Consider the following 12,191-nt stretch of genomic DNA (forward strand, 5'->3'; position numbering starts at 1 on the left):
AAAAATATGACGCGATTAACATGTGTGATTTGGTCAAAAAAAAATTCATATAACGAAAAGTATTGTGATTAAGTTACGCCGTTATATCGCAGTCATGTCATATAAATAATCATGTTGCGTCGAAATCACACGAGAGGTGATTAGTGTTTCAAATTTGAAGTTAGTCTGTGTAAAAAAAAATTAAAATAAGGAAAAAAATGTAAAAAAAAAATTAAAATAAATAAGTAATATTACAAAAATTAACTACATAAAGTGTCATATTAACCTACATAATTTAATATACCAAATTACATTACTTGATATACCGTGACAAAATTATTTTCAACCAAAAAATAATATACATATTACGTAGGAGCGGATCTTAATCCAATTAAATTAAAAGGTGGCTAAGCCACCCCTGTGATTTTAAAATATTAGTTATATATACTGAGATTTAATTATTTTTTTTTAATATTTTATATAGTCCAGCCACCCCTATAGATGCTTACATGTTAACTTTAATCTAGTGGTAAACTGATATGACGTGCCGTGATATAACCATGACGAATTTCATTCACATGATCAATGTATACTAACACAAACTAATTAATAATCCGTAAAAAATTGGGTCCTATCCAACATCCTTTTTTAACATTTTCAGTGAAGACAGGGGACAGTGGATCAGTGGAGAACTGGAGATAAATACTCAGCCTTCACATGATCTTCTGCGACGCTGAGGTGATTAAATTGTACTGCAGATGTCATTTCTATTTTCTAGCCTAATTTTTTGCCAAAAAAAAGAATGACACACAAAATACCACAATAGGTACTTAATAAAAACGACCGACGGTAACGGGTGCATTTAATGATCTGATGGTCTGATTCGGGCCGTTCAATTTGTTTCGGTGCAAAATCTTCAAATCATAAATCATTTTATGAATCTAAACGGACGTACAAATTTCGACCCAAGTCGAAAAATTTAGATTAATCAATAATCATCGGACCATATTTAAACCCTAGCCATCCAATACGATCAATGTTAATAGAGACAAAAATTGATATTGAATAACTTAATTATTGATTCAGAGATATAACATATTTATAGTATAAGAATATAGAATAATCATTTTAGTACCCACACCTCCGTCCCCGCACTGTACCCGCATATTTTCCAACTCAGTCAACCTTCTAATTTGACCATCCTAACTAACGACTTTTTAAAATAGACTCTCTCTCTCTCTCTCTCTCTTCCCCCACCTCCATTAGCGATATATATCGGCTCCCAATCTGATCCGCTTGCAGAGAAAATAAAAAATTCTCAGATCGTGTCGACGGCCTCTACAACCTGAATCATCTCTACCTCACTAGCCTCCGTCTGTGCGCCCCCTGCGTGCTTCCTCTACTCGCCACCTCTTTTTCGACATTATAGGCATTAATACTTTGTTACATTTATGTTAATACTTGATTGGATATATATATCTACATTACTTATAACATATATTAATACTTTCCATCTGTAATATATAAAATGTTGAACTGATAAATAAATTCCTTTTTTTGTTCAATATCATAATGGATATTGATCTAAATGTGTATTTTTTAGATGATTTATGCATACAAGATAAATAATTTTCATTTTATGATAACTGTATACTTTTTGAGATTGTTGTAAGCACAGCGTAGTATAGTTATAAATACTTTCAATACTTAGATATTAATACTTTCAGTCCCTACATGCAGTTATGGTCCCCCCCGTGCCATTTGAGTGGTTCCTAATGCGGGTACGACGTCAGAAATTTAAAAAAAAAAGTGTGGGTACGATTATTTAAAAATAATTAATTTATCATTTGCAATGTTTATTATATAGACATAAATACTTGTGTTCTTTGGACTACATACTTCAAGATTTGACTATTAATATTAAAAAAAAAGTTACAGATTTGAAACGGTTGCAGTCCTCACAAGTAATTATGACAGTTTAGGTGCGGGTATGACGTCAGAAATTTCAAAAAAAATGTGCGGGTACGATTATTTAAAAATAATTAATTTATCGTTTACATTGTTTACTATATAGATATAAATACTTGTGTTCTCTGGACTACATACTTCAAGATTTGACTATTAATATTAAAAAAAAAGTTACAGATCTGAAACGGTTGTGGTCCCCACAAGCAGTTATGGCAGTTTAGGTGCAGGTACTATGCGGGTACGCAAGTGCGGGTACTCATATCAACTTCCAAGAATATAAGATACAAGAATAACTAGGCAAAGGCCTCGCGTTGCTTCGGCAAAAATTTTCGACAAATTTAACTAAAATATACAAACCTGAAACTTGGAGACAAGACGAAGTAATTCCAGTTCAGAAAAGAAATAGGTGAAGGAAACGAAATAGCTACAATCGCAACTGTCAAATTGAAAATTAAATCAAAACAAAGTATCCAACATTGAAACATACAATTTATAACGATAACTCGTACCTAAATATAATACCTTCCAGAGAAATAAATAAATACGAAATAGCAACATACTTGAAATTTTATGCACAGTAAACCTTGCATATTTAATACCTGAACAGTCTATCTGAGTTAGTCACCCCTTCTCTCCTTTTAAATTACATAATAAAGGAGAAGGGAAAAAAATAGAAATAAAAAAAAATTAAGCAAACTGGTAGAAAACCCTAAACCCCAAAATTACGCATAAAGCAGAAAAAAGAGGAAAATTTTGGTTTTTTAACTAATTAGAAGCTGATCTTGAATAATATTTATAAGAAATTTTGAGAAATTGTCTGATGAAGTGTGAAGTTAGAAAAATATGTTTATTTCTTCTTAGGGTTCCAGCATCTGACTGCTACAATACATTCTCATGCTAAGAGGTACAAGGGCATATATTATGTTAACATATATTGTTTGGTATGAGATTAACCAGAAACAATAAAAAAAGGAAGCTTTGGGGTTCTCAGCATTTAATTAGACCATATTGCAGCTCATGATGAAACGCTGACCTCCTGTTATACAATAAACTGGAGCTCAATCTAATATAATCAAAAAGTTACTGAAGCCCTAAATCCTAAATTAGCAAGTAGATGGAAAAGAGAAGAGATAAAAAACAGTATCTGAGCAAAAAAATCAATAAAGTATTAAACCCAACCGTAAAAGAGAGCGAAAGACTAAAAGATGATATCATACCTTGACTAATTAGTTGAATCCACCAAGTTAGAAGAGCGGTTTCCTTGGCAGCAAATGACCTCTGACAGAAATTGGAAGAACTTAAGATTAGGTCAGAAATTGCTTAGTCAGAAATCAAGTGTGGCCTTGAAACGACAATGTTTGAGGTTTTCAGTTTGCGTGATAAGTTGGTCAGAAATTCCAATGCCCTATTTTTTCAACCTGTAGCATCTTATAAAAGATAATTTAAATGCCACAAATAAAAAAAGAAAAATGCATATACAACCTAAATAGAAAGCGGTATATTACAAACTCCAGAAATTATAATCATTCAAAATCAAGTAGAAATTAATGCCAAATAAATTTCACAACTTGATAAAACAAATTGGTTCAAGTATTAACATTTGAAATTATCGAAAAAATAGGGAATCGATTATATATAACCCCCTCATCATCTAAATCATCATCAAGCTCAGTTTTGAGCTAGAGATCTAATTATTCTTGATTATCATCAACCATTGACTTGTTGATTTAATTGAATTAGCGATTTAGGCTCCACATATGTTTGAATTTTTATTTTGCTACTTTAATATCAAATAAAGAGAAATACTAAAGAATACTGTTGTTTGAGAATTCTTATCTCGGATAGACAAAGGATCTCTCATTAATTTATTATTTTTAAGTTGTTGCATGCATTATTCCAACTGACCCATTTAGTATCTACTACAATCTAGGTCAAACTACAGAAAAGAAAAAGAAATCAAAACTTTTCTACTGTTACATATTCTCATACCTTTATGGAGTGAAGACACCTTAAGATCTGACCTCAAGACACCTTAAGAGAGACAAAAAGAAGCTTGAACCTCTCAACTGGAGAGCAGATAAAAGGAAGACTTAAAGAGAGAGTAAGTGGGGTTTTTTAAAGAGAGTTGAGAGGTTAGTTGTCAGATTTTCTACATCTTTTCAAGGACATTTTGACCGCTCTTTTACTGTTTCTTCTCCTTTGATAAAAAAAAATATAAATTTTCATTTATTCTTTAATGTTTCCACACTGTTCCAACTATCCCATTTACTCTTCTCTTTGTATAATGGATTTTAACAAAGGAAAGTTGAAGGCTAGGCTTAAGAAAAACCAGATGGTGAGGAGATGTAAAAATAATGAAATCTAAAACATTTGCCTAATGAGCGAATGTACGCTTATATAATCATGCAAACCTTTAGATGCACACTTATTGACAATCCTTTTACACACGGACTTCTCTTCTTCTTCTTTTCTCCTTTTTTTTCTCTTCTCTTTTTGAGCAAGACAGGAGATAGAGCGTTGGGGAGGGCCGGGGGGGTTGGGTGGGCTGAGAAATTTCTTTGTCTGTGAAGGCTTTATATAGACCTTAAATTAGGGTTTTCTCAGAGATAGAGCCGATTCGCCGAATGGTCACTAACCCTTCTTCTCACTCGTTATTCTGTAGTTGATTGTGCAGCTCGTTCCTGACATATAGAAAGTTAGTAGGCTACTAGTCAGAAGCCTCGCGTTGCTTCGGCAATTTTTGTTTTAAGCATGGGAGAACAGCATGTGGAAAGTTTATATACATAGGTTTTGGCATATATATTACATAAACTTTTTAGAAATAACAAAAACTATATAATCGAGAGCATATAGCTATTTAGACATAACAAAAACTGTACAATCGAGAGCATATAGTACTGGCCTATTATCTATGTTTGGAAGAGGGATAACTGCTTTATGAAAGCATGTTATCCCGTTGTCACAAATCTTCCAAACACTATTTTTGTTATACAAAATGAGAGCAAGTATTTTGTTCTTGGGCGTAGTAACACAAAATATGATTTACAACTGACAATATGTATAAACATTTTTGTACAGGTACGATTTCATCATTCTTTCTTGGCTTTTGCTTTGCTGGTGTCTCCACTGCACATAAAGAAAGTGTGTTATTTTATTATTTTTAAAGCATGTTCAGTTTGTTATTGCCAATGAATGGAATGGTGAAAATGGGATAACATGTGAAAATTGATACAAAATTGTTGTTGTGTCATGCCAATAAATCGGTTGGTTATGTTACATGAAGTTTTGTATATTATTGAAATATTATATGAATATAGGATTTCAATACATTGTCCGTGGCCTCTTTGATGGTTCTTCCACAAATAGCTACCTCCTTGTTTCTAAAGTGGTTGGAAGTTTTGATCGTGACTGAGAACTGAAAGAGCAAATAGAAGTGGATTAAATAGTGAATTAGAAGAATTCATTATTAATTATTTTTAGTACCTGCTTTTTTCATACGGTTGTGTGGGTGTTGTCGATAGGTTAGGTGATATTGTTTCTTTTGTTGATGGTAATGGAGGCTGTTGTGTGGTTGTGGGTGGTACAGGTGCTGAGTTTATCACTTGGTAGTTGATGCAATTTTATCTAAATTTGTTTCTCCCCCACTGTACTGTGAACAGATATATTTTGTTGATGAGTTCATTAAATTTTGGTGGTAAGGATTCCTCCTTTTTCTTGGGTTGGTTTAGAAGGTCTTGTGCTGAACAACCGAGCAAGTATTCGGCTTGTTTTCCAATGAAAATGAATTATGTTTCTCCTGTGTTGTCTTCGGCAATTAAACTGAAGTTTAACCTGGAATAGAAGGGATTTTATGAAAAATATTTTTATAATTAATAAGAGAGAAGTTGATAAGAATTGTATAATTTTGTTCTTGGGTTGTTAATGTAGTAAATTTACCATGACTGAGGTCTTGGCACGCTGGTTGTACAGTGGGTACAAATGTAGTATGGTTTTCTAACACGTGTCTTGTGTGTTGAACATGCATCATAGTGCCATCCGTATTCATCTAGGACGATAGTGATTTTCACAACCACATTAAATAATTTGTCATGCATTGTTGGTAATTTATTTATCATTTTGTTATAAGATTGTATTTGATGGTCTTACTGTTGTTGTTTTTTTTTTGGTTGATTGGTTACCTAATATTCCGGCGTGCACATTTCGTGAAGTTCTTTGATGGAAATTGAGGGAGGAAGCTTCTTATCGGATTGTGCTTCTAATGATGTTAAAATTTTGTTAGGTCTACTGTTTGCCTTTTGAAAAAATGAATATCACACTGTTGATTATTACAAATCAGTACCTTTTTCGAAAGTCTTCTATTTCAGGTAGCCATTGGTCTTGGTATATTCTTGTGCCCAAATGTCTTAAGATTCAATTTTTCTGTGATTTGTCAGATATGTGAGTTTATAACTGAAATGCTTTGGTCTCAAGTTAGATTTATAGTGAAAATAGGTGATATTATTTTTTTTTAATGAAAAAATTCTTACTTGAAAACAAAACCAATTGAACTAAATGCAAGGACAACGTGTTGTGTTTTTTATTCTTCTTATATTTTTTGGAAATCAATTTGAGGCAAGTAGTCCTCCCAGATGTTGATCAACACTTTGTCATCCCTGTGACATTGTTAATAGAAATGTTATTAATACTTTGATACAGTTGCATATATAATGTAAAGTTGGTATTTGTAGTGCTTGTTGTATTGGCAGAGTTGTTTCAAGGATAAAAAAAATGAGCACTTTACATATTTATGTGTGATATCTTACTCAAATTTTGTAATAGTGTAGTGAATAGTTATCTATATATGTATTTATGTGAGGGTATATACATATATAATAGAAAAATGACATAGGTCATATTTGTTTATTATTAGGTTTTAAGTTTTATAGTTTTATACAGTAGTGGAACAGCATAATAGGTAATATAAATGTTCAATTTGGGAAAATTGTCAATTAAATAAGAGTCTCTTTTATTAAGTAGGACAAGAAAGGAATAACAAAATTACATAGCGAGTTAGAAGAGAATAATATATAATTGTACCTTTCGTCTTCAATTTCTATATCTCTTATACTGACTTGTGCGTGGTTTTTTAGGACCTGTTTTATTGGTCCAATGGAAGTGACTTGTCCAATGACATCTGCATGATTGAATTTGGGTTAGAATTATTAATTTTATAAATGTGGTGTGTTTACAATGTGCTTTATTATATTGTGTAGGTACTTACCGACAATTGTTTTAGCTCCTTTGATAGTCGTGCCAATGCTTTTGAGCGATTTAAAGTCAAAATATCGTAGTGGAAATGTTGCATTGCCATCTATGACTTTAGTGATTTCTGTTGATGCTGTCAGCTGGATTCGAAATTTGTGGTCCACTCTTTTGTATTGGTCTCGGCTACCATCTAACCTAAATTTATAAATTTCATAGACAGATCCTTCTTCTATCTTTTGTAATACATCATTTGCATCCGGATCGTCAACATCAATAAAGCCTTTTATTGCTGTTTTCTGAACAAATGAGAATAATTTGTTAGTAACTACCCAAGAGTAGTAATATTTTTTTTTGTGATTTAGGCGAATAGAAAGGTGGAGGTAGTTTGCTGTTGGGTTTTGTGGAATATGTTGGAAAGGGGCAGTTCAATTGTAAAAAATAGGTGTGATATTCTAAATACTTACAATAGTATTTACAATTTAAATAAGCCTTAAATATTAAGCTTGGTAATAACCAATATATCTAGAAGTTAATGTTCTAAAAAAAATACATGTTTATTTGAAGGGGAGAAAAATTATGAAAAACAGTAAACTACCTCTTTGTCAACCAAGATGAAATCATGTGAAAATATTTTTCCATATGTTGGATTTTGTGATGTCCAAAGTTTTGTAATTCTTCTCATGATTCTTTGTCGGTGCATATTTATTATAAGTGTTGCAAGTAGTGTTATTTTCTTTTCAGCAGCCATCTGAAAATTTATGAAAATGTTGATAATAATAGTTAAAAGTAAAATAGTAAATTTGTATAAACTGACAAGCAACAAAAAAGAAAAATAATGTTGAAATATTCATTATTTTATCTTTAACTACGGTTAACTGAAACAATGTTTATGTAGGAGTATACCTAAATCATTAAATATTTCAGTATAAACTATGTTTTGAGTATAATTTGGATGACTGTTATTTGAATTTTCAATGAGAATCTTAACACCTGATTTAGATGTGGTTCGAGATAGTGCAACATACAATTGTCCATGAGTGAAAATTGGTCGAGGAAGATAAATTCCTATCTTATTAAGAGTTTGTCCTTGGCTTTTGTTGATTGTCATTGCATAACATAATCTTACCGGAAATTGTTTGTGTTTTAATATAAATGGCCATTTTGGATCTTTGACATTAAATATTATTCTTGGTATATAAACTGTTGTTCCTTTGTTGGGACCTGTGATTATCACTGCCTCTATTATTTTTTGTGCTAATTGTGTGACTATTAATCGTGTTCCATTGCACAGGCCATTAGCTTGGTCTATGTTACGCATTAACATGATTGGACATCCTATTTTTAGTATTAATTTGTGACTTGGAATGCCATTTTGTTTGATGGAGTTCAAACATTCTAGATGGTATATTGTTTGAAGTTCTTCTAAAGGGATTGTTGAATTTGACATTGTATCTGAGCTAAAATATGTTGTGGAATCTGTTGGTATGATTTTGAGTACCATATCATTGATTATATCGACATCATCATTTGTTGGAGTAACTATTGCTCTTTCTCTTAGGTACTGAACAGCTCTGTAAAACATTTGAAAATTGTCATAAATAGTTTCTATAATAGTTTTTTTTGTTGTCTTTATCTGTTTATATTAATAGATCATTTGGTATTTCTATCCAATTAGTTTCGAGATCATCGAATAATTTCTTGGTTGGGACAGTACAATTTCATATGGCTAATAACCAGTCATTAAATGTTGTTGCATCTTCTTTCTCTTGTTGAGACATGTGAAGATGTTGTAAACACATATTTTTGTTAAGTTTATAAATTTGACAATATGGCCATAATTTTGATTTTGTTATTGATGCATTGAGAGTTTCGTGTTTGCTTGCATTTTTGGTAATCGGTAGAGTTTGTCGAAAGTCTCCTCCAAGCAATGTTGTTTTACCTCCGTAAGGTTTTTCTTTATTATTGTTATTTTGTGTACTTAAAATGTCTCTTAATGTTCGATCTAAGGCTTCAAAGCAGAAACGATGATTCATTGGAGCTTCATCCCAAATAATCAACGATGCTTTGTGAATAAGCTCTTCCAATTGCGTTCTTTTTTTGATGTCACATGTGGAATTTTCTTTTATATCGATTGAAATTTTAAATCTGGAATGAGCAGTTCTTCCTCTTGGTATTAATAGAGCTGCTAAAGCTGATGAGGCAACTGGCAGAACAATTTTTCCTTGAGATCGTAACATTGAAATTATTGTTTTGTATAGATGTGTCTTTCCTGTGTCACCGTGGCCATAAACAAAAAAGAGCAAACCTTTGTCTAATTTTATTGATTGGACAACTGCTTCATAAATCATTTTTTGTTCATCATTTAATCCGTCATACAAAGATATAGCTTCAGTTAGCAAATCTGATGCATTAAAAGACATTTCTTCTCTTAGTAATCTATTGTCAAGTTGTTGTATACAATTCTATTGAGGTTTTGGAAGTCCATATGCTTATACGTTTGAATTATTGTCGATTAGTAAATTGTCAATTTTATATAGCACATGATCTTTTATATCTGAATCTGATAATTCTATGTCATGTATATGATATGTGTTTTTTATCTTATATACAATGTTATCTATCATTGTTTTCCAACATTGCTCAAACAAATTTAGTGGGTTTGATATTTCACAGAATAATAATATACTTACGAACAATCTACGTAGCTGTTGAGCGGTTGCCCAATTTGATGCTTCTTCAATTGTTGATAACCATTCGTTGTCATCATCCAATAGACTTAATACATGACATGCTTATCTGAATATGTTGTATGTGATGTTATTTATTGTTCGAATACTTTCAAAATTTGTGGCTCCTCGATTGAGATTAAGAAGCATTCTTAAATAATAGATTTTTCCTTGATTTGGATTAACATATATATTCGTCCTATGCGATTTCCTTTTTTCCTAGGAGTCCAACATTTTTCTTTTGATTGCCATGTGTATTTCCGAGGTATTTCTATGAATGTTAGTTCATGTGCTTTAGGATCTCTTTTATTTAGTTCCATCCATTATGTTAGCATTGTTCTATTAAAGTTGCCACAATTGATTATATCTCGCAAATCTTGACCATCAGTAAATACAATATTATTCATTTTGGGTAAGTGAATAGGTAGTCTTTCAATGGTATGGACATTATAATGGATGTCATATTGAAATAATCTCCAAACTGCCTCATGTGGAGTTATGTATATGCAATCTAAATAAATTTTTATTTCATTTATTTCTTGAGATTGGTTTTCCTTGTTTTTGTTTGATTTTAATTGATGACTCAATTCTGCAACTGTTCTGTCATTTCCTTTGCATATATATTTGAACAAATATTTAATAAGTTTTGATGTGTGACATTTTTCAACATTTATATGCGCCTGATATTTGACAATTAAGTCAATGTTATGAGGAACAACAAAATGGTTATCTAATTTCAGTCCTTTCTTTTCGATAGATAAATTTGTTTTCCTTCTTTTGTAAGTTACTATACCATCCTCATTTATTGTTGTTCTGTCGCTATAATTTTTTGGAAAATTTTTTGAACATGATCCGTTTTTCATGCATCCTGTTTTTGATGTGCCTCCTGTGCATGGACCATGTATCATGAATTTGGTTACGGCATCATATCCACTTGAGTCTCTTGTTAGGTCTGGTATTTCAGCTGATATACACCGATCTATGTCCTGTGGACTTTTTAATTTGCTGTGATCTGCTAACCACAGTATCATGTGAACGTGTGGAAGACCCCTTTTTTGAAATTCAATTGTATATACATCTGTTAATTAATTAGTTTTTGTTATAAGAGACATGTTAAATTAAATTATTGTAATTATTAGTAGATAACAAAGATATATGAGTATAGAAATTTCACTTACAGGCAGTGGTGTTGCTGAAGAAATTATTGTCTTTAATATCTTGTAACAGTCTGTCTAGTTTCATTTTGAAAACACGTGTAAGAACATCGGGTTTATCTTCTGGTTTTTGTTGTGGAAAGAATATTTTGTAGATTTCTTGTCATTGTGGATTACATGTAAACGTGATAAAGAGATCATGCATTCCTAGTTGTCGACATATTGCCATTGAATCATGGTAGTTTTGAAGCATATATCGTGGACTTTCAACATGAGAAGCTGGTAATACTATTATTTTGCCCACTTGTTTACCTATTATGTTTCCTTGTCTAATAGCATTTTGAATATTGTTGTAATTTTTCGGATATGAGATGTTCTTGGTTTTTTTTGTATAAATGATAATCTTTCTAATTCAACAGATAAATATGCATCGACAAGGATTTGTTGAAATAGTCGACCTGATCTGAAAATTATCATGGCACTTCCTACACGTGGATAGAATTGATATGCATAAAATTCAGCCATTGTGACGTATTTGCGATTTATTTTTGGTTGTTCATCAGATTTTTCAACATATTTTATATTTGGGTGATAACCATCTTCACCATATGAGAAAATAAGAGGATATTGTAATGCCATGTAACTTGGATGATTATGATGAATACATTGTAATTCATTTGTTCGATGTTCAACAATGACATCATAATAACTCTCTTTTCCATTAATGTCTCTGACTACTAACCCGACAACTTCACTTGCTTTTGGCATACAATACTGAGAAAATTTATTTGATCGACTGCTTGTTAGTCTCAAGCTGAAGTTTGGCATATCAGATTCTAAAAGGCGCTCTTTAAACATTCTAAAACATTGTACTATAATATTATTTTCATCTAACATTTTCATTAAATCTGAAACTATATCAGGCTGTAGTTCATGTAATTTGTGTTGAGCTTGAAAATTATTTAATCTATTTTTTACTTTATTTGTTGTGTCATATATATATAGTTGTGCATATGTTGGTTTACATCCTTCAGGTAGGAGGAGAGATCCTATTCTATGATAGTTTTAACCCGAAACTCTAAAAACGTATGGTCCATGTCCATCTTTTATTCTGTTATTT

At 31.6% G+C, this 12,191-nt stretch overlaps 2 protein-coding genes, 1 long non-coding RNA gene and 1 pseudogene across 3 annotated transcripts; all 4 read right to left on the reverse strand.

Moving 5' to 3' along the window:
* Nucleotides 1-4,811: 4,811 nt before the first annotated feature.
* On the reverse strand, nt 4,812-6,067 carry LOC144547588 (uncharacterized). Its single transcript, XR_013509112.1, has 4 exons — nt 5,884-6,067; nt 5,431-5,778; nt 5,276-5,362; nt 4,812-5,073 (listed from the first exon to the last, which is right to left on the reverse strand). It is a non-coding gene; the product is annotated as an uncharacterized LOC144547588 (long non-coding RNA).
* Nucleotides 6,068-6,473: 406 nt separating this feature from the next.
* LOC144547660 (replication factor A protein 1-like) lies at nt 6,474-7,935 on the reverse strand. The gene is made up of 4 exons (XM_078296356.1): nt 7,787-7,935; nt 7,208-7,487; nt 7,024-7,120; nt 6,474-6,599 (listed from the first exon to the last, which is right to left on the reverse strand). The coding sequence occupies exons 1-4, from the start codon at nt 7,889-7,891 to the stop codon at nt 6,533-6,535; spliced, it is 549 nt and encodes a 182-aa protein (XP_078152482.1). The 5' UTR covers nt 7,892-7,935; the 3' UTR covers nt 6,474-6,532.
* On the reverse strand, nt 7,929-8,775 carry LOC144547210 (uncharacterized). The gene is made up of 2 exons (XM_078295800.1): nt 8,095-8,775; nt 7,929-7,939 (listed from the first exon to the last, which is right to left on the reverse strand). Exons 1-2 carry the CDS (start codon nt 8,771-8,773, stop codon nt 7,929-7,931), a joined length of 690 nt encoding a protein of 229 aa, XP_078151926.1. The 5' UTR covers nt 8,774-8,775.
* A 134-nt stretch (nt 8,776-8,909) lies between these two features.
* LOC144547211 (uncharacterized) lies at nt 8,910-10,948 on the reverse strand (annotated as a pseudogene).
* Between the last annotated feature and the right edge of the window lie 1,243 nt (nt 10,949-12,191).

The sequence above is a fragment of the Carex rostrata genome, chromosome 31 (assembly GCF_964058835.1).
Source record: "Carex rostrata chromosome 31, lpCarRost1.2, whole genome shotgun sequence".
Classification (NCBI taxonomy): Eukaryota; Viridiplantae; Streptophyta; class Magnoliopsida; order Poales; family Cyperaceae; genus Carex; species Carex rostrata.

Excerpts from the sequence above, each read along its gene's own strand:
- LOC144547210 (XM_078295800.1), bottom strand. The coding sequence starts at position 8,773 with ATGTTTTACAGAGCTGTTCAGTACCTAAGAGAAAGAGCAATAGTTACT.
- LOC144547660 (XM_078296356.1), bottom strand. The coding sequence starts at position 7,891 with ATGCACCGACAAAGAATCATGAGAAGAATTACAAAACTTTGGACATCA. Across the intron at positions 7,488-7,786 it reads TCATCTTGGTTGACAAAGAG|AAAACAGCAATAAAAGGCTT; the intron begins GTAGTTTACTGT and ends TCATTTGTTCAG. Across the intron at positions 6,600-7,023 it reads ATAGAAATTGAAGACGAAAG|GGATGACAAAGTGTTGATCA; the intron begins GTACAATTATAT and ends ACAATGTCACAG.